Source organism: Ziziphus jujuba, chromosome 11 (genome assembly GCF_031755915.1).
Source record: "Ziziphus jujuba cultivar Dongzao chromosome 11, ASM3175591v1".
NCBI lineage: Eukaryota > Viridiplantae > Streptophyta > Magnoliopsida > Rosales > Rhamnaceae > Ziziphus > Ziziphus jujuba.
In genome coordinates this window covers 17,650,984-17,672,618 of record NC_083389.1, presented here as the reverse complement: position 1 = coordinate 17,672,618, position 21,635 = coordinate 17,650,984, and the positions used below count along the sequence as shown (strand labels likewise).

Here is a 21,635-nt window from a genome sequence, read left to right as displayed (position 1 = left end):
ATGAAATGTAGAAGAGGAACAAGGGCAAGTTGGTAAATTAGACTTAAAACCATTAAAAAGCTTTGTTCACTTCAAGACACAAGAGAACTCCAAGGTGGGTGGCCCGACAAACCCCACATCCGCGTTCAAACCCGGTAGGAAATCAACGTGAGACAGGAACTAAAGCCGAAATTACCAAAACACCCTTCACCATCAGCCAATATTATGGGAAAAGGACAAACAGGGTGTCTCTGTAATTTCGCCAAAGAATAGGACCGGTAATGCATTTGCATCCCAGGAATTACCTATTTATTGCTTACCAATGAAGGTGTCTGACTCTCTGGTTTGGGTTTTTTGTTATCCATACAAACCTCCAAGAAAAGTACGAACTTCGAAACCTCTCCCAAGTGTTTTTTTCAATCTTCTGGAGAATTTGAATTTTCTTTCGCAATCGTTGTTCTGATCAATTTCTTCAGAGGAAATTTTCTCGCAGAGAAATTTAAAAAAAAAAAAAAAGAAGAAAAGAAAAAGAAAAACCGAATGGTTCTTCATTTTCATAGCTTTCCGATTGGTTCTTTTCTCTTTTGCTGATCGGATTTTCTCTTCTGCTTTGTGAATTCTACAATCTGGTAAGTCTGCTTGATCTCATTCATTACTGTTTTGTTTTTATTCTTTTTTATTGAGGATTTTTTTTTTTGTTAGTTGCGTTTGTCAATGCGAATTTTCTCTTTCCGCTTTGTTAATATTGTCATCGTTGTTAATTTTGGATTTTTTTTTTCTTTGTGCTTTGTTTGGTTGGTGAGAAATAGACGAGAATTCAAATTTTGAATATCAAAAATCTTTTGTTTTTTGGATGTTTGTTTAAGCTATTGTATAAAAAGATTGGAAATGATTGCCGAGAAGTTTCTGCTTTTTCTTTTCTTTTCCCTCTTAATTTCCTAGAATCAAATTGATCGTTTAGGGTTTCTAATTTAATTTAGACTGACATTGATTCTTTTGACGATTAAAATTGATCGATGTTTGCATTTTTATCCCGTTGTCATGTCACGCAGAAACCATAGAAGAATGAGAGTCGTAATCAAGAAAAAGAATCCGAGAAATTATTGGTAGTATTAATTGTGGTGAAAGCAAAAAGATTTAAGTTTTGGATTCAAATTGGGCTTCGCTTGGTTGTGAGAAGGTTTTGGTAGCCTGACCAGATGAATGTGGTGGGTAGAGTTGGGAACCTGATTTCCCAAGGTGTTTACTCTGTTGCCACCCCTTTTCATCCCTTTGGTGGTGCTGTTGATGTCATTGTTGTTCAGCAACAGGATGGGACATTCCGAAGCACGCCATGGTATGTTAGGTTTGGTAAATTTCAAGGTGTTCTCAAAGGCACCGAGAAGATTGTGCGCATAGCTGTAAATGGCATTGAAGCCAATTTCCATATGTATCTTGATAATTCAGGTGAGGCCTATTTTGTCAAGGAGGTTGATACTAGTAAAGAAAGTGAGATAAATGATGTGGATGGTTCTGATAATTTGGACATTTCAGTAGAGGATAGTAGAATACATGGGGATAAGCAGAATAATGGTAATGAGAATGGCCTTGATATTCATAGACTTCAGCATAGTGTCTCTGATTCTGGGGTGGTTCAATTGCGACATGATAGCGATTCCTTCAGGGCAGACCGAATAGAGAGGTCAGAGTCTGATGGTGAGCGTAGGTTTTATGAATTCCCAGATGATCAATCTTCTCTCGAGGGTTCAGTTGAGTTGTCAGAGTATGGGTCTAATCGATATGAGAGTTTGGACAATGAGAATGTTGTGGAATCACAGAATTTGAATTCAGAAGTTGTATTAGTGAGTGTTGATGGTCATATGCTGACAGCCCCCATCACAGCATCAGAACAGGATACCGAGAATGTGCAATTAAGCACACCTCAGTTTCATCTTGGCCCTGGTGAAAGCACTGAGTTCTGTGATGGCAATGATGATGAGTTTAGTTCAGGTGAAAATGTTTGGTCTGTTGATTACATTAGTAAGCTGAATGAATCTACTACTAGTGATGCGCCTGATAATGTTTGGAGTGTTAAGAATGATGATACTACTACAAGGATTCGGCACCATATGGAAGTTTGTGAAGGAGAGGTAGAACATGTCTGTATTGAAACTTTAGACTCTGCAACTAAGGAAGGAGATTTCCAGTTGCAGACTGATTTAGCAGATGCATCTGTGAAAATAAAGAAGGGAGAAGTTTTCAAGAGTTGTTTGGAGCTATCAGAATTTAGGAAAGAGGATAAACTTGCTGATTTTGAAAATGTGAGCCCCTCATTGGAGGTTCGAAACTCTCCAGAGAAATTTCACCAAACTCTTCCACTGACTGATGAAACTGAAGATGATGTCAAATTTGAAAATAATGATGGGCAATCTCCTTCCTATAGTTCTGTTTCGGCTAATAATGATTTGCCTTCCGATTTACAAGTTGAGGCTGGATCAGTTGAAAGGAATGAGGTTGGTGCAGAACATACTGGGATTGACTTCATTTCTGTTCAATCAGTTGATAATAATCCAGAGTGCAAGGATGAAGGAACATCAGCCATAATCAATAATACAGACAGTGCTGTGCAAAAACCTGTGGTAGAAGATGAATTTGGTGGAAGTGAGCTAATGAAATCTCTGACAATAAATTCAAGTCAAGAGACAAAAACTCATTCAAGTATAAGTAATCACCTGTCAATGTCTTTGACAATTATTTTTAACTCTCTTATTTTTGCTTGATTCTTAAGTTTTTCTTTTTTACTGAGCCACCTTTCATTTGCAGGTTTTGAAATGTCGCTCTGTCGGAATGAACTTCATGCAGGTATGGGCTTGGATGCTGCTGCTGAAGCCTTTGATGCACATCGAATATCTGCAGAGGAGTATGAAAGTTCTGCTGCAGCAATTGTTAAGAATGAAAACTTGATTATTAGATTTAAAGGGAGGTATTTGCCATGGGAAAAAGCTGCTCCTATTGTTCTTGGAAAGGCTGCATTCGATATAGGTCTACCTGTTGATCCTAAAGATGCAATTTCTGTGGAACAGGATAGCACACCAAAGCCAAGAGATGAAGACTCTGTACTCACTCCCACTTCTTCTGGACGTAGGTGGAGGCTTTGGCCTATTCCATTCAGAAGGGTCAAAACACTAGAGCACACTAGCAGTAATTCATCAAATGATGAGGAATTCGTTGATTCGGAATCTGTTTTACAGAATTCACAAACAGAAGTAACTCCAAAATCCCATAGCAGCAATGAGTCTCCTCACAAGCAATTTGTAAGAACAAATGTCCCTACTAATGAGCAGATAGCATCTTTGAATCTAAAAGAAGGTCAAAATATCATAACTTTCAGTTTCTCTACCAGGGTTCTAGGAACACAACAGGTTTGTAATTGTCTAAAAATATTCCTTAATGATGAAAATGATGGTTGGTTTCTGCTAAGATATGTTGTTCATCTTTAACAGGTTGATGCACATATTTACTTGTGGAAGTGGAATGCACGAATTGTAATTTCTGATGTTGATGGAACAATAACCAAGTAAGCTGCTATTATATTCATATATTTGAATACCAATATATGATTGTTACTGCCAATTGCTCTAAGTAGCTGTCATGCCACTTTTTTGGGTCCCCAAAGTCGGCAGTGATGTGATGGTAGTTGGAATTCTTTTGCTAATTTCTTATATGTTATAAGACAAAAGCATAAGATAACTTCATTGAATGTGAGCCTTTTATATATTAAATGGATTATGTTTTTAATCTATCAAGGGACGGCAGGCTATCTGCTAGAGCCCATAAAAAATTAACTAAAACTGATTTGGTGAGATTTTGGTGCCTTGGAAGTCATGTACTTGTGATGAAGTAATTAAAATATGTGATCTTGTTTTATAATGTAATTGCTTCTTAAAATGGACACATTCTTTTTCTTTTTTCTTTTTTGAGAACTCATCAAATTTTTAACATTCTTCCATATGTACAGGCATGCAGGCATGTGCAACCTACTTTAAACTTGTTTGTTATGCTTCTGCATGCAGAATGCACAAATGCTACATGCTGTGCTTGAATCTGTTAGTCTGATGATTAAATGGGCATACTGTGAAGAAGTTGGATGTATATGTGTTGGTAAATGATAAAAAATAAAATAAAGCATAAATAAAATCTGTAGAGAGTTATGTAAACCAGTGTGTAATAGTAATTAAAACTATAGTGGGGAGAAAAATGTAAAACTAATTTTTATCTGAAGAGTTAAATCATCTTTCTTGATGACTTATTATTACCCTTAGCAACAGTATCGTTAGCAAAAGTAGTGTAATAGCCTGAATATGGTTGTCTACCTGTGATTTTAACATTAATGTGGTTTATCCTTTTCCTTGACACATATTGTTCCAGGTCTGATGTTTTAGGTCAGTTCATGCCATTGGTTGGAAAGGATTGGACACAGTCTGGGGTAGCTAAACTTTTCTCTGCAATTAAGGTACTCCTATCTTATTTTTAACCATTCAAAATCATCTATAAATTGCTTTTGACTTCCAACATCCTTTGATCTTACTATATATCTTGGATTAAGTAAATTTTATGTGCCTTAGAGAAAACTTTGTTTTTTTGCATGTGCAATCTGTGGTCACATTGCATTTCTAGCTGATATAGCTGTATGATTTAGCTCACACCGACAGTTTATTAATGCTGCAACTCTTTTACTGCTTAACCATAGATCGGACTATTTAATACATTATTTTGCATTCAGTTAGAGGTTAGAGCCCAGTCTGACAAATGAACTTCCACTATCTATATAAACTTTTATATGTACTGCTTGTACTGGTTTTATTACCATATCTAGTAAACCATAAATTACATTTCTACGTATTTCTTTTATTGCAAGTCTTTAGTTATTTATAAATGCGTTTTCAGTGTATTGCTCTGCCATTGGCAGCGCCAAGTTCATTGTCTTTCACATTTATTGAACCGGTTGCAATCTATTTAAAGTATAAAGCTTCTAGTTATGTGTCACACCATTTTGGTGAAATTTTTTCTCTCTATCTTGCAGGGTGAGAAAGTTGAATATCTTTTATACATGTTATTGATCATCTTTTCTTATTTCCAACCTATAGTGAGTAGAGATTATGACCTTCATTGTTCTCTTTGACTCTTTACTACTGTTGGGTAAAAGTGAGAAATGGAAGCATAATGAATTTGATGATGATCATAAAAGGATCCCATCGTTAAACAAATTCCAATTTTGTTGGAGCATTGCTATATTAAGCTTGCTGAAAATGAGATAGTCTTCTTTCTCTTTCCTGCCATTACTATCATTATGCACATTTAGTAATTCATTTTGTTGAAGCATTAACAACTATATTCGATAAAATCAATTGGATAGTGATTCTTTGTTTTCTGCTTCAACTAATAACCTTGAATTGTATATGACATCATCACTGAGTGATATGACTTTCTTCAACAAAAGGAGATCTAATACCAGTCCTGCATGAACCACAGGAAAATGGATACCAGCTACTGTTTCTAAGTGCACGAGCTATTGTCCAGGCATATCTGACTAGAAGTTTTTTACTTAATCTAAAACAGGTATCTGGATGATCTGGTTTTTGTTATAACAATGTTCTTATTCCATTGCTTTCTAAACGGTTTTAAAACAAATCTGCAAGATTTTTGAGATGGTTAAAATAGTTTATGTATATCAATTGAGCTTAAGGATGGCAATTGGGTCAGGTCGGGGTTTTTGAAAAATCCGATGGCAATCGGGTCAGGTATGGGCAACCTTAATCTGGTTTTGGGTTGGGTCGGGTTTTTTTAACTTTATACCTAGTCGAGTCGGGTCAGGTTTAAGGAAACCCGTCGGGTACCCGGACATGTTTGTAAAATATACAATAGATTTTTTTTTTTTTGAATTTTATGCACATTCAAACTGGGTCAGGTGGGGTAACATGCGAATAGCAAAGAACCAGATTGGGGTACAATTGAGATGATTTTTATCAAGTTGGGTTGGGTTTTTCCAGGTTCGGGTAAACCCGACCCGGCTGCCATTCCTAATTGAGATGTTGCATTCTGTGGGGAGTTGGATGTGATTATTTGGTTCTTTTGCAACTTTGGGTAATTGGGTCACTGTTTGGCATCCAAGAGATTTAGTTGTATTATGTCTGTATGGCACATTTTGTTCAACTGTCATAAGGATTTCTCATTGTACCTTTAGTAGCACATTTGGCTTCGTTTGGTTACTCTTGTCGCATTGCAGCTATTTTACTAATGGATAAGGAAAATTGCTTATTATATTTCATGTGCAGGATGGAAAAGCTTTACCTAATGGACCCGTTGTGATCTCGCCTGATGGATTATTTCCTTCATTATTCCGTGAAGGTGAGGTCTTTTCTTGTATTCCTTTTTAAGTTATTTTCTTGCTAATATCTAACTTTCGTGGAACTCCTTTAACCCACAACATTGTAATAGCTGTTGCCATGATGCTGCTAGTTGGTGAAATCTCAATGTTTTGTCTATTGCATCCATATGTACTTATATATTCGTAAATCTGATTTTGATGGTGCTATACATACATATCAATTGCAAGTACGCTGGATTGGTTTTTGATTCTTTAGAGTGAGAACTTAATGGAAAATAGTGAAACTTGGGATTGTACCAAGATTTCACCTCACAATATCTTGTTAGTAGTAAAATGTTGAGAAATGACCTTTGTGTTAGTACTCATAACTATTAGAGACCCCTCTCTTGCTGAAATAATCCCACTCTTTCTAAATATGACCTTTGTGTTGGGAAATGACCTCTCTTGCTGAAATCCACAGAGGGAAAACAAATCGATGGACACATTAACACAAAGTATGATTTCTGAATATGGGACATGTATCAAAGTGTGTGATTTTAATGAAAAAAAAAAAACTAATTAATTTGGAGCACTGTAAGGCGAACTTGAATTAATTCTGTGAAAAATTGTCCTGTACAACATTTAGGATGTCTACATTAGATAATTAACTGTATAAGTCATAATTAACCTTTGTTTTATTCTTGATCTTTGTTGCTCACAATTGGTGCAAGTGTTGGCTAGTACTGGGCCTGTCCTTTTTAAAGATTTTCCATCTATTTAAAGTTTATTGAGGTATTCAGTAGTTCCATGTCAGCATCAATTATTAAATGTGGGTTTGATGATAGAAAAGTGAAGAATATATCAGCATCAATTGTTAAATGTGGGTTTGATGATGGAAAAGTGAAGAAGTTTGTGCAACAATGCTCTTAATATGTAAAATTATTTACATGCCTAATGCCTTTAAGATGTGGACATATAATACTGTGATTTTGACTTGGTGCCTCCCTTGTACAAGCAACACATCACTATTTCATTCGTCACTTGATCATTGGCTTCATGATGGATACTATTTTTATCACTGTTACACTAATATTCACCACTTTTGTTAGATATCGTTTGTATAATGTATTCCTGCTTGTATGTTTGACATGCTGGCTGCCATTTATTCTAGTTTCCTCATACTGATTTGTTTGCCTTTTGAATCATTTGCTTATGGCAGTAATAAGAAGAGCACCTCATGAATTCAAGATTGCATGCTTAGAGGTAATTATTGTAAGGCTTTAATGGCTGCAAATTGAAGTACCTTTTAAAGGCATCAAATCCTCTTTTCTGATGTATAGTATGGGTTCCAATTCATATATGACAGGATATTAGAAGACTCTTCCCTTCTGACTACAATCCATTTTATGCGGGTTTTGGAAATAGAGACACAGATGAGCTGAGTTACAGAAAAATTGGGATTCCAAAGGGCAAAATATTTATAATCAACCCTAAGGTATTATTCTTTATTAATGTCTTTATTATTAATATTATTATTATTAATAGACATTGTTACGTATTTCCAAGTGGAATGCTCATAAATTGGCAGGGTGAAGTGGCCATTAGTCATCGCATTGATGTCAAATCGTACACTTCTTTACACACTCTTGTTAACGATATGTTCCCGCCAACTTCACTGGGTGAGCAGGCAAGTTTTTAAGTTGTGGGTCAAATATGTTTTATTTTTGTAGTAATCCAGAGAGAGATATGTTTTGCCCTTGTCTGCTACACGCTAAAAAATTGTTTGTTTTCTGGTTTTCAGAAACAACAAATTATTACTTACAAAACAGTTTACTTTGTGGCTGAGCTTGCTCTGTTTTCCATTAACAAACGAAATTTCTTGTGCAGGAAGACTACAACCAATGGAATTTCTGGAGGGTGCCACTGCCAGACGTTGAGTTATAGTTGCTAGTTATGGAAAACAACTCCCTTTGGGCCAAAAAGAAAAAAAAAAAAAAATCAGCGGCTTGGGTTGTGTTCTACCACATATAAATTATATTCAAATTGGTTGCTGGTCTGCTCCTTGTAGAATTGATGCTGGTAGATCCATACGAAATTTATAAGTGCAGGTGTTTTGATTCATTAGCCATGCACTTTGTAGTAGAAGCACGAGAATAAAATTTTTTTGGCACTGGGTTCTTCTGCTCAACCACCCATCCTCCAATGTTTTAGTTTTCTCTGTTCTGATTTTTGTAAAATTTACTGATTCCCAATTAATAGTCTGAACAGTGACCCACAAAAATTATACAAAATGTATGAACATTGTTTAGTTGATTGAGCAGGCATCTAGTTATGCCTAAATTCATCATGCATTTCTGTTTTATTTCCTTTCTACCTTTAGAAATTTATACAAAAGAGAGCTTAGGTGGGGTCGTGCTCTAACTTATGGATGAAAAGTTTAGAATCCTAAAAGAAAACTTTTCTTGCAGAACTGAATCTTATATTTAGTTGCAGTCCTAAATAAATAATATAAAAAAAATTAGAATTAGGTGAGACTTTAGCCAACGACCTTTTTACCGGAATAATGGAGTTGTGTAATTTATATACATATTAAATACTAATTATGGTAAAACACCCGTAAAGAAAAAATATAATTTAGAAGGAGTAGATTTAGTAATTTATTAATTTATTGATAAATAAATATTTATTAAATTTAAAAAAGGTTTTATTATTATTATTGTTGTTGTTGCTGTTGTTATTTGACCATAATACAAGTATGATTTATAAATAAATAAAAAACAATCACTGTGGCCAATATATGTTCATACATAGGAACTCAAAAGTTAAAAAAGTTTTATTATTTTTATTGTTGTTGTTGTTGCTGTTGTTATTTGACCATAATAGATGTATGATTTATAAATAAAAAAAACAATCAACGTCGCCAATATATGTTCATGCATCGGAACTCAAAAGTTAATTTGTACGTACATAAAAGTTAGTACGTGCATACAACGGATTGGGCTCCAAAATGTAATCATAGAAAATAAGGTGTTTCAAATTGTTTCTGCGCAATAGTCGTTAATTTTACCCTTAAATTCCAAATCATTATAATATTAATATTTTGTTTCCTCATGACGTCTCGTTTTAATCAATTATTAATTTATATATCTTTCGATCCCTAAAAAGTTTTAGAAAATATATTATCTTATCGAGTTAGTGAAGTTATTAGAATTTAATACATTAGTCTGAGTTGATACAATAAAAATTTATTATTTAAATTATTAATTTATCAAATATTCATTTATGAAAGTTTTATTATATTAAAGTGATTACTTATTTGATAATTCACATTTTCATTGGCTTGTATTATTAGTTGACTTAATCATATGTGATTGAGATATTAATGAATGGCCAATGAATTATGGCTGCATCTGATCTTCCAATTTCAGATCGTTTGCCACGTCATCAATAGAATTAAAGGGAAAGAGCGGGGTTAATTTAGTAAATGTATGAAGGAAACGGGGAAAGAAGCGAAACAAAAGGCAAACGACCCGAACTAAGAAAAACGAGAAATGACCGTTAAGGTGGCAAGCGGGAGGAAGCTCTTGACTTCTTCCTTCTCCTCCTCCTCCACCCTAACAAGCCATCCTCCAAACTCAAACTCAAAGTCTCAAACTCCAACTCTATTTGCTTTTTTGCTCTTCTCTCTCTCTCTGTAACATTCATGGAAGCAATGCTAAATTCCAAATTGATTTATTAATTTATTCCATCAATTTTTAATTAATTAATTTCGAACAAAAAGATTATTAATAATTAAATGTCGTGGTTAAGAACAGCGGTGAATAAGGCGGTGGAGGCAGGTGGTAAGAACAACCTCACTCGCACCGTTCGCAACTACGCCGACTCCGTCGTCTTCCAAGCCGGCAATGCTGTTGCTGGTGGTGCCAGGATCCTCCAGGACCGCATTGTAATTTTTCTCTCTCAATACTTCATTCCTTAATATTGTTTGAACATGAATTTACACACACACACACACACACACACACACACACACACACACACACACACACACACACACACACACATATATATATATATATGTGTGTGTGTGTGTGTTATGTGCTTGTTTTTTGAAACTAAGAAAATAAGTTGTTGCATTTTTCCCAAATTGATTTGTGAGTCACATTGCATAATATTGATATAGATTGCACTTGGTAGGCATAAAAAATCTTGGCACATTTTCCAGAATAATTGTATTTTAGTTATAAATTAAGCTAAAGTATGTAATTGCTGATTCTGAGGTGCATTTAGAAAATGTTAGTTTTGAGGTAAAATTTGTATAATTTTGTGAATCAGGGCGCTCGGAATCTAAAAAGTTTCAGTCATACAGTTAAAAGAGTGGAAGAAGTGTCTGTTTCTTGTAGAGGTATAGAAAGAGTTCAGCTACTAAGAAGGTGGTTAGTTGCACTTAAAGAGGTTGAGAAATTATCCAATTTTTACGACAACAATTCAAAATTCCCAGTGGACAGACCTAATTCTGATGAATCCAGGGATTCTCCTAAAGTGCCTACTCTGGTGGGTTAACCCTGCACTGCTTTTTGAATGGTACTTTTTTTCAATTTTATACAGCGTAGAAAAATGTTATTCGTCAACACATTGATGATCATCGCCAGTGGGACAACAACGCCCATGTGGGAAGTTACCTCTATGGCATATTTCATTTTTGAACTCATAGTGAAATTAAGATTTTATTGATATATACTTTGCTGTTTGTGGGGGGTTTTTAGACTTTTAGTTACTCTTTCCTAATCTCTGTATGTTAACTATGGACAGGTTTATTATATTGATTCAGTTGGAGATGAGCCAAAAACTTTCCGTGAAGTCTTTCTTTATAGTCAAGCCCTTGAAGGCATAACATTGTCGATGGTAAATTGAACAAATATTATCTTCCTCTATGTAACAATGCATAACATAGTTCTCCTACTGGATAAATTTAAGTTAAATTTCACTATGTCATTGATTTAGTATAAGTTGGAAACATTTACTTTTACTAAACACAGAGTTCAGCCTAAGTGTTTTCTACTTCTTATCTTTTAGTTAGGTCCATTCTGTATACAGTCACTGTGCATTGTATTTGCTGATTCATGGAGTTTAACCGCAGGTTAACTCTTTTGTATGACCAGATTCTTGAAGCACCAAATGAGGAAGAAGTTTCACTACTTCTGGAGATATATGGGTTAGTTGTATTGCTTTTCTTGAAATGGAGAATAGTTTACTTGAAAATAATATTTTTGAGCTATACAAAGCGAAAGGAAGATTGCTTATGTTCGAATGAAAAATTACATAAACATAAAAAGAAACAACTTGATTAAATTTGTGGAGTATATTATTCTTTGAGTGTTATGCAAACTGGTGGTGTGGTTATATACAGGCTCTGTCTCACAGGAGGGAAAGAAGTACATGATGCAGTAATGAGTAATGTACAGGCTTTGGCAAAGGCGTTCTCAAGCTACCAAGATGAAGTACTGGTAAAGACGCAATGTTTATGTCTTGAGCACATATTTTTATGGGGTTGATGTGATACTCATGCTTCTTATATATTTAGGACCAGATTCTTGGAGTTATTATTGTCCATACAGTTAATTGAGTTTCTGGATCTATTTGGTTATGGCTAGGTATTGAAATTCTTGTCTTTGCATATAGAACTTTCTGATATGCATACTTTTCTTACATATTTACTGCTCTATGTAGTGTCATTCATATAATCGTATAACATTTAAAAATTATCTGAGTGCAGTTTAGTTTCTCAGTTTCCAATGTAAATATCTACTTCAATTGATGGAGTCAATTTCTTAAACATCTTTTTTTATTTTTTATTTTTTATTTTATTTTTATTTATTTTATTTTTTATATAATCAATCCAAGTTCTGAACATTTAAGATTTTTGCGCTCAGAAGCTTATATATTTATTTAATTAGAAGGCTTCAGTTTCTCTCAATTTACCGTTTCCTTGTAGAGATACTTAATTTGTTTCCTAAACTACCTTATAATGTATCATAAAATGGTCTTTTGCTGCACAATTTCCCTTGTCTTGAATAGAACAATGACATGATTTTCCACTTGGAACAAAGAATCACCATTATTAACATTTTCCAATGGCATTAAAAATGAAAATTTAACCATGTTTAACAATTTCACCTTTTCGCTCCTTTCTGTCCTTCAATCTCCCTTTTCAGGTAAAGCGTGAAGAATTGCTTCAATTTGCTCAAGATGCAATTACAGGGCTGAAAATAAATTCTGAACTGGCAAGGTGGTTAAGAATCTTTTTTAGTTGCATGTTTAGGTCATGATGACTTTGCACTTTACATTCACATATGCTATAACAGATATCATAAACGAAGGAAATAGATGTAGATATCACAAAATAGATAATTTGAATGAAATGACTGTTGTGCGGAATAGGCTTTGATGATTCAGTGCTATTCGGTCATGTATGATCAAGGAACATGGTCTTCTTTGTTGCAATTTTGGCCTTGATGAATCTGACTTTTCTTCTCGATAAGTAGTAGATTTAGATGTTACATATTGAAGTGACTGTTGCATTTTTGGATTTGGTGAGTCAGCCCTATGCTTTCCGAAATGAGTGAGCCTATATACAAGGCTTTTAACATTGTCAATTCTAATTCTTTGTTCAGTTTGAACAGTCACTTCATGTATTAATTACTATGCAAAAGCAAATATCATGTCTATGTAGTTCGTTGTTAGATGGTTATATTATGAATTTGTGTCAGCTCTTTTTGTCGCTTCACTTAATCTTCTATTTCACTTTTCTGACCTGACCTTTGATCGCAGAATAGATGCTGAATCCAGCAGTATAAAGGAAAAACTTGATAAAATAAAGGCAGTCCAGCAGCCTTTAAGTGACAGTCAAGAAAAATCACGTGAAGAGAAAACAATAGTTGAGGTATGCTTGCTCTTCTTATTTACATATGCATATATGCATTTACCTGTGCATATGCACATATATATCAGATTAAATATGTGCCTTTAGATACTCTCTTTATTTGTTTCTATTTCTTTGTGTGGGTTTTTGGTTGCATATAGAAGTTCAACTTTAATATGAATCCAGCATTCATTACTTTTGCTGTGTCTAAAATTTTGTAAGAGTTCAATGCTTTAGCTTAATATTTATACAATCTTGATCAAGAAATGCAATCCAGGAGGGACATATTTAGGCACTCCATTCAATTTGAGTTTGGAGGCAGCATAGGAGAGTTTCAGAATAAAAAATTGAGTTTGGAGGCAGCATACGAGAGTTTCAGAATGAAAAATACAAGTGTAAATTAGGACCCCTTGAAACTGAAGCTTTTTGGTTTCCTTGCAGGACCTAGGACAAGCTCTTTCTGAAGTTCATTTGTATGTCAACTTGGAAGCGCTCTTACTGAAAAAGAAGTCCTTGAGCAATGGAGATTCTCCGAAAGAACACGATGACAAGGTTTCAATCCCATTTGATACCAGTCCCCTATTTTTATTTTTATTTTTTTTTTATTTTTTTTCCCCCTGAAGTGCCACGATATATACATATATATATATATATATATATATGGAAGTGGCTAACAACTTATATATATATATATATATATATATGGAAGTGGCTAACAACTTATCTACAAATTTATAATTTGCTTTAGGGTACATTGGAAAAGTATGTGAGTTACTATAATTATGCCATATGAGTTACTATAATTATGCAATATACACCCATGAATTATTAATTACGCCAAATAATCTCCTAAAATACCAAATATTGCAAAATTCTTCATTCCAGATAGTTCTTAGAGCTCTCTCTCTCTCTCTCCCTCTTCCCTTCCCCCCTTCCACCCCCCCCCTAATTTTGCTATCTCCCTTGTTAAGAATCTAGGTTGCATATGCTCAGGTATTGACACCAAGATAAGTTGGAGGGGCTTGTCTAAGCATAATGATCCTATGATAGGAATCGTTGTGTTGAGGTGAATAATAAAATAAAAACAATGGTTTTAGTGCCTTTATAAATGCTGTTGACCATGGTTTTGCATCTTATTTGTTTTTAACATGGTTTTGTGATGCCTTAATAACTTAAACACGGTTGTTTCATTATGCTGCAGCATGACTATAGTGTCCAGGCTGAATTAGTAGCTTGACCAAAACTTCTTGCCTGCCTGATTTGTGCTGCATAGAAGTATAGTCTTCAAAGAGCAGTCTATCATAACATTTTCCATTTTTCATGCAATCATAATATTTCCCATTTTTCTCTGCTACTTTCACAATTCTGATAAGTAAGATTCGAACGAAAGACCTTTGCTTACCTGTTCCACCCGGTCTACCTATCTCTTTACCCCAAGAGTTGCACCCTTCGCTCACATATTTTGCAAAACATTATCCTTATGATACAGTTAAGCATTGCATGTTCAGATGTCATGGCCTCATCATAGGATACGGAAACATGGGTAATGATCATGTGTGTCTAATTTTCCTTTTTTATAGTGAGTGAAATGAATTTTGCAGCCACTGGGCCTTTCCTGAAATAGGTTCAAATCTAATCAGTAAAATCCTTGAAATAGAAGCAGATAAAGGATAGCTGAATTCGGGGACATGTCGCATACTCTCCAGATATGTCTCTGTTTGTACTAGTCATGGTTTTCAAGATGCATTTGGCATGACAGTGAAGATTTCAACATGTTCTTTTTGCAGTTAAAAGAACCATATAGCATGGAATTGAATGCCAAAGATGTTTTTAATGTCATTACAAGCCTTTCTAGTCCTTATATGTCATCAATTGGATCTGGTTAGCTAGGTTATGCTAGTCGCATAGTTTGTTGTCATTGAACTCTTTGCTAGCTTCATTTCTGACTTTTTGCTTCTTTACATTTGCAATTATGGTCTGTTTGATAGATGACCATCAATTAATGTTTCAGGTTCATAAGCTGAAAATCTTATCAGAATCTCTCGCTAATTCTACCTCAAAAGCTGAAAAGCGCATTTTAGACAACAGGTTTTGCTTAGTACTTCAGAATCTCATGCTCATGCACATTTGCATATGTGTTTTTTCATGTTTTGCATGTAGGTTTTCATTCTGAATTTATGTCCATGCACCACCTTATATATTTCTTGTTAGATGTGTAATTTAAGCTCATGTGTCTTAACATCTCTCTGTTTTTTCAGGGGACAATAGGTGTCCATATGTATATATATGCTTTTAATATGTATTAGGCCAGTATGTGTTTAAACATACCATTGCACACCAAACCTAGTAGTTACTTCACGGTATCCCATCATTATAATAAAATTTGTCAAAGGCACATTCTGGTTTTTGGTAAAGCTGTGTTTCTGAATGACTTGTTGAAAATCATTGCATTTAGAAGTATGGAAATTTTTGCATGAGAGCAGTTTTATCGAAACATATCCTGTGGTATTTAAGTGAAGAATTAAATTTTGAACCATGAAGTAATTCCTTCGACTGGGGTTGCTGATGGTTCTTGCTAAAGTTCTATAACCTAAGTATAAATCATAGGTGATACTTATATTGTGCAATTCAAATCCCTTTAAGTAGGTGCTTGAAAAAGGAAAGGAAATGGAAGGCAATTTGTATTCACCATTAAATTAAAGGATGGTTCATGTGCCTCCACACTAAGAATTGAGCTGTCTAATGCTTGATCAAAGGTACTCGATCTCGTAGGCATAAAGTTAGGAATCATCTGTGAGATATTTGTCTAAGTATGATGGAAATGAGCCTGAGAAAACTTCACCTTTCAAAAAGAAGCATGTAAGTCTTACATCTAGGTATCTGTTGAAGACTGCAGAATTTCAAGTCATTTAAAATTTCCATATTGTTGTTTAATGGAATCAAGTGGAATAAGTATGCCTGAGTATTAAAAGGAAAAAAAGTAAGAATTGTGGCTTTAAGAGTGGTTTACTTGCTGTAAATAATTCATAAGGTAGATTAAGCCAATTATTAACATTGATTTTACAAATTCAGGATTTCATGTCATAAAAATATGGATGTGCACTCCCTTAATTGATCTTTTCTGGATATCAGGAATTTGTGTTCTATATGCTTTCTTTGAGTGATTGATATATGACATGGAAAATATGGAAATGTTAGCTGCAATTGCATTTTTCTTGCTGATTGGTTTGTTTGCTCCTAATAGTTGTTTTCTCTTGTTTCAATCTCATTTCACTGTGTTTTTATTTTATTTTTTTAATTTCCTTTACATTTTATTCAGATTTCAGAAAGAAGAAGCACTTAACTTTCGTGTGGCTAAAGCCAATGAAGTTTTCCAACTTGAGAAGGTATTGTATGATGCCCTTGTAGCCTTTACTTATAAAATCATTCATATAACCATATGAGAGTCTTTTTTGGTTAATATATGGCCATATGAGAGTTGGCCAAAGAATTCTCTTGCAAAAAAAATTAAATCTTAAAACAATGATTAACCATTAAACACTTGTTTTGGAGAGGTCGCGTTCAATAGCTATAAATGCTGAATCTTCCCTACCTTTTCAAAGTGAGCCTAGAAAATTGATCGTCTATAATTCTATCGTCTAGGATGTAGATTCTACGTGTTGGCTTCACTCTCATACTATTGTTTATGATGGATTATGCATCAGCCTAAGTTAATTGGGAGGGATTTGACTCTATGTACTACGCCTTCTATTGTTCGGAATGCAGCTTTTTGTCTTGGAGAGAGCCTTGTTCAATAGCTATAAAAACTGAATCTTCCCTACCTTTTCAAAGTGAGCATAGAAAATTGAGTTTCTATAGTTCTTTTTTCGCGGATGTAGATTCTACATGTTGGCTTCGCTCTCATACTATTGTTTATATTGGATTATGCATCAGCCTAAGTTAATTGGGAGTTTTGTTTTGGAGAGAGCCTCGTTCAATAGCGATAAATACTGAATCTTCCCTGCCTTTTGAAAATGAGCGTAGAAAATTGAGCTTCTATAATTCCATTGTCTAGGATGTAGATTCTACATGTTGGCTTCACTCTCATACTATTGTTTATATTGGATGATGCATGAGCCTATGTTAATTGGGAGGGATTTGACTCTATGTACTATGCCTCTTATAGTCAGAGTGCAGTTTTTTATTAGTCTTGTCATCTTTCAGGAATTGGTGGCAGATATTAGACAATTTGAGAGGCAAAGAGATGAACTTGAAGCTGAAATCAAAAAGGTTTACTCTCCTCTGTTCCCTCACTCTATGTTTCCTTCTTTGATGCTTTTGATATGTAAAACATACTTGAGAAAATAATGGTCATGTCTCACACTGTCAGTTGAGCATCGGTTCTATCCACTGTTTAACTTTTTAATTATCTACTTATTTTCTTTTTATGTAATTTGGAGTTTCTTGATGCATAGTCATAGTTTCTTGATGCATAGTCATAGATATAGATGATTTGCCAATGTCAATCATTTTTGTCCATAATTTAATCTATGCAATATGAGTTCCACTTGGCCTTTCCATTTTCCTTTGCTAGGGGGTTATATATGGTGAACATCTTTGATAGGTCAATGCCTCATTGGCTGCTGCTCGTGCACGCCTTCACAATATGAGGGAAGAAAGAGATCAGTTCGATGATGCAAGTAATCAGATTCTTGTACACTTGAAAACAAAGGTATTATTGTTTTTGCTCACGCCTTACGCTGCAATTATGTTATAGGTATTAAGAAAATTAAGTCATGGTTATGCTTAGGACTAATATTCTACAACAAGATTTGGTTATCAGTCTAATATTTGTCTGATTGCAGGAGGATGAGCTTTCGAGGTCCATTGCTTCTTGTAGAGCTGAAGCTGATGTTGTTGATACTTGGGTCACATTTCTGGAAGGCACCTGGGTTCTCCAGGCTTCATACACAGAACAAAAGGAAAAACAGGTCAAGTATGTATATCTGCCATATTCTAATCAGCAAATCTGACCTTATGCAAGCACTTGTTGTTTGATACAAATATTTTAGAAAGTCTAGATGAATAATTTGCTGTGATACTGTCATCAACTCCATAGTTGTTTTATGTTCATGCAGCGTAACTCCTGTCTTATGGTGTATAACATTAGTTATTTGTTTCTTTATTTTGGTTGATTTACATGTTCAAGGGGTGAACTTGAGAGATATGGAGAGCATTTTGCAAATTTGGTTATTCATCTTCTCTCTACTTACAAGGTGATAATTTAGATTTTTTTTTTGGGGCTAGAAAGGTTCTTTCGAATAGTCTAATTATATCCATTTCGTATCTACTGCAATGCAATATATATCTTCGGCTTTCTTATAGGTATGTCTATTGTGAATCTCAAACAGGACAGGTTGAGCCCGTTAATCAACCATATTAAGGAACTTGCAGAGGATTTGAGTAAAAGCCAAGGGTAATTTGCTTTGATTCTCTAAAAATCTTTGATATGTGGTTGAACTAAGTCTTTGATATATTATTGATTTATATCAGATCAAAAACAACATTTGGTGAGGATGATGAAAGTTCAAAAGTAACAAATACGCGGAAAGATCTTGAAGAGGAATATGTAGATGGTGAATCAAAGGTATTCGTGACTTTTCATATTTCACTCAAAGAAATCAGAATTCTGTTTTCGTGTACCTGCTTTTAGTATACTATGGCTTTTCTGTTTGCTTTTATGATGAATGCTTATTTTCCATCAAGCAGTATGAAATGGGATTTATTTCACATTTCTGCTCTAGAAAACATATCTTTTTTATTTTTTTTATTTTTTTCAAATCTTTCCTTGGCAATTTATCAGATTTTGGCCACCTTCAGAGTAATCGATGCAACGAAAAGTCAATACTATGTTCAAACAGAAGGAATTTACCGGTAAAGTCATAGAAATGTGCTATCATTGTTTTGATCTTTTGTGTCAATGTCACTCCCTTGAAATGAGATGCATGGTTCACTTTCTATCCAGGAAAGAGGAACAGAAAATTGCGGAGCTATTTAGTGCTGTTGAAAAATTGACAGTTGAATTCGAATCCATTGAAAGACCAACATTGGAAATCGAAACACCAACTCAAAGGTCGGAGACACCATTTAGTGATAAAAGCAATAAAAGTCCATTAGCTATATATAAACAACGCCCTGACACTCCAGAATACAAAAAGAATGGAGCAATGGAGAAGAACACATTGCCTGCAGAGGTAGAAATAACAAATTTAGTGTCAGCATACGAAAAGTTCGATGGAGAAGACTCTCCAGAAGTGATTAATGCAGAAGAGATTAATGATTGGGAATTTGATGCACTCGACAAAGACTAATAAACAACGGCTGATAGCCAACAATTATAGGCCAAATTTGTCTGTGGTATGTGCATATACACCATTTCATTCGTATAACAGTCGAGTATTTTTGACATGCCAAGAGGAGAATCAAAACAGAACCATGTTGCATACTAGGGTGCAATGTTGTAGAACTACTAACTACTACATTACAAGCTGTAAGTAAAATTTTGGTCTATTGGTGCATTGTAAGCCTCTAATTTTTCTGCTATGATTTTTTATTACTTGTAGATACATTGGGAAAGAATTTTTGTTTATCCTCTGATAAATACACGTTTTTGATTTCTTTTTGTTGTACCCCAAGGATTGTGGAGCAACTTGTATTGGATGTAAACGTGCAAATTCTAATAAACTAAGTGCCTGAAACATTCTTTGAATGGAGCTCAAAAATTAGATTTTGCTTTTTGCAGGGCATAATCATTTGTGGAGGTTATTCTTGATGGACCAGAAACTGAGTCCCTTTGAGATAACTATTTCGCATAAAGTGAGAGGAACCTTAAAAGGATCAACCTAGTGGGGTTTTTGACCTAGAACTTTTTATCTTTGCCAATTGACAATTTCCCTTTTTTCTTTTTTGAGTGCCCCCTGAAACCAATTATGCATTTTGAGTACTGAAACTACAAAGGCAATAGAAGTTTAGGTGCAAACAGTGGTGGAAAACTAGAAAGGTGAACAATCACGTGACCATAAACGTTACAGATAAGCATCACGTGAGCACTTGATGGTGGTATGAACATCTGGTCTTGAGACCCATGTAGAGGCATGTGGTGGCTTTGACACGAGCACAGAACTTTTTTTTCTTTTTCTTTTCTTTTATTTTTTTAATTATTTTTAATATTTATGTATGGACATGGAGAGTGAAATTTCAAATCCCATTTTGAATTAGCATATATCTCCAAAGGAGGTGATTGTTATCAATATATATATATATATATATAAATATATTTTTCTGGTAGACATCTAATAGCATCCTAAGCTTGCCTATTATGAGCTAGAGTCCAAATCTTCGTTATAGTATAATCCAGTTGGGTTAAAGTATGAAAGTTTAGTGTCTCTTAGTGTTTCAGAGAGAGAGAAATGACAAACAAAATGGACTGAAAATGGGATCATTGGATTTATAAACTATCTAATATTCAATGTCTTTTGCTCCCCACAAAACCACAATGAATGGCTTGGTTCTTGCAGTGGGTATTGGTACTGAGGTCAAACAGGGACTTAGCTGAAATTCCAGAATCAGTAATGCTATAAGCAATGATGAAAAGAGCTTTCATCTTTGACCAGGTCAAACAAGGACACCCCACTATTCATGGATGGAATTTATAATTACAAAATACACCCTCTTTCTCTCTCTCTCTCTCTTCTTCTTTTCTATCTCTCTCTCTCTCTCTAATCTATCTACGTTTTTATAATCGAGAGTTCAAAAAACCAGGTTTCGAGAAGTGGGTTGGTTTTTAAATATTCAAATTTTTTTGTTTGGGAGACGCTTGTGGATGTTTCAGGAAAAAAAAATATAACAGACTATTTTTTTAATCTGTGTTTTCTTCATCTTGGCTCCTTCATCACACAGAGACTAATAAGTGGGTCCAAATTCTGATAGTGAAGAAAATTAAAAATAAATTAAGAACATAAAAGGATTTGAAAAATAGAGCTTATATAGAATTGCTCACAAGAGGGTAGCAGTTGAATACATTAGCTTCTTGTTAACATCACACAGAGACTAATAAGCAGGTCCAATTCTAATAGTGAAGAAAATTAAAAATAAATTAAGAACATAAAAGGATTTGAAAATAGAGCTTATATAGAATTACTCACAAGAGGGTAGCAGTTGAATACATTAGCTTCTTGTTAACAATTCTGATATGTATACACATTCATATCTGTATATGTATATATATATATACGTATAGTAATTTTTTATTTGACAACTAGTGACTCACGTCTAATTAGATATAATTTATAAAATATTTCAACCAAATTATATATAATCGATAATTAAGATTTAATATAAACTAGATGA

At 34.3% G+C, this 21,635-nt stretch overlaps 2 protein-coding genes across 8 annotated transcripts; both read left to right on the top strand.

Annotated features, from left to right (window-relative positions):
• The first annotated feature begins 302 nt into the window (after positions 1-302).
• LOC107435607 (phosphatidate phosphatase PAH1) lies at positions 303-8,676 on the top strand. 5 transcript variants are annotated; one of them, XM_048464966.2, is made up of 11 exons: positions 303-608; positions 1,032-2,676; positions 2,782-3,380; positions 3,462-3,535; positions 4,387-4,471; positions 5,491-5,577; positions 6,294-6,366; positions 7,545-7,588; positions 7,692-7,820; positions 7,914-8,012; positions 8,213-8,676. In XM_048464966.2, the coding sequence occupies exons 2-11, from the start codon at positions 1,179-1,181 to the stop codon at positions 8,267-8,269; spliced, it is 2,745 nt and encodes a 914-aa protein (XP_048320923.2). In that variant the 5' UTR covers positions 303-608; positions 1,032-1,178; the 3' UTR covers positions 8,270-8,676. The 5 variants fall into 5 exon arrangements, with proteins under 5 accessions (XP_048320923.2, XP_048320925.2, XP_048320924.2 ...); XM_048464968.2 differs by having other exon boundaries at positions 1,032-2,682; positions 2,782-3,272; XM_048464967.2 differs by having other exon boundaries at positions 1,032-2,682; positions 7,914-8,004.
• Positions 8,677-9,876: 1,200 nt separating this feature from the next.
• On the top strand, positions 9,877-20,575 carry LOC107432768 (uncharacterized). Of its 3 annotated transcripts, XR_007238236.2 has the most exons (19): positions 9,877-10,271; positions 10,661-10,879; positions 11,138-11,230; positions 11,488-11,540; positions 11,736-11,832; positions 12,541-12,614; positions 13,157-13,268; positions 13,689-13,799; positions 15,259-15,335; positions 16,567-16,633; positions 17,451-17,516; positions 17,851-17,958; positions 18,092-18,222; positions 18,436-18,502; positions 18,638-18,702; positions 18,780-18,873; positions 19,090-19,160; positions 19,252-19,776; positions 20,029-20,575. XR_007238236.2 is itself a non-coding variant. In XM_048464807.2 (18 exons), the coding sequence occupies exons 1-18, from the start codon at positions 10,122-10,124 to the stop codon at positions 19,595-19,597; spliced, it is 2,001 nt and encodes a 666-aa protein (XP_048320764.2). In that variant the 5' UTR covers positions 9,877-10,121; the 3' UTR covers positions 19,598-19,915. The 3 variants fall into 3 exon arrangements, 2 of the variants coding, with proteins under 2 accessions (XP_048320764.2, XP_048320765.2); XM_048464807.2 differs by lacking the exon at positions 20,029-20,575 and having other exon boundaries at positions 19,252-19,915; XM_048464808.2 differs by lacking the exons at positions 9,877-10,271; positions 20,029-20,575 and having other exon boundaries at positions 10,775-10,909; positions 19,252-19,915.
• The last annotated feature ends 1,060 nt before the right edge of the window (positions 20,576-21,635 follow it).

Excerpts from the sequence above, each read along its gene's own strand:
- LOC107435607 (XM_060812622.1), top strand. The coding sequence starts at position 1,179 with ATGAATGTGGTGGGTAGAGTTGGGAACCTGATTTCCCAAGGTGTTTAC. Across the intron at positions 2,683-2,781 it reads AAAAACTCATTCAAGTATAA|GTTTTGAAATGTCGCTCTGT; the intron begins GTAATCACCTGT and ends TTTCATTTGCAG. Across the intron at positions 3,536-4,386 it reads GTTGATGGAACAATAACCAA|GTCTGATGTTTTAGGTCAGT; the intron begins GTAAGCTGCTAT and ends ATATTGTTCCAG.
- LOC107432768 (XM_048464807.2), top strand. The coding sequence starts at position 10,122 with ATGTCGTGGTTAAGAACAGCGGTGAATAAGGCGGTGGAGGCAGGTGGT. Across the intron at positions 11,231-11,487 it reads AAGGCATAACATTGTCGATG|ATTCTTGAAGCACCAAATGA; the intron begins GTAAATTGAACA and ends TTGTATGACCAG. Across the intron at positions 18,223-18,435 it reads CAAAAGGAAAAACAGGTCAA|GGGTGAACTTGAGAGATATG; the intron begins GTATGTATATCT and ends TACATGTTCAAG.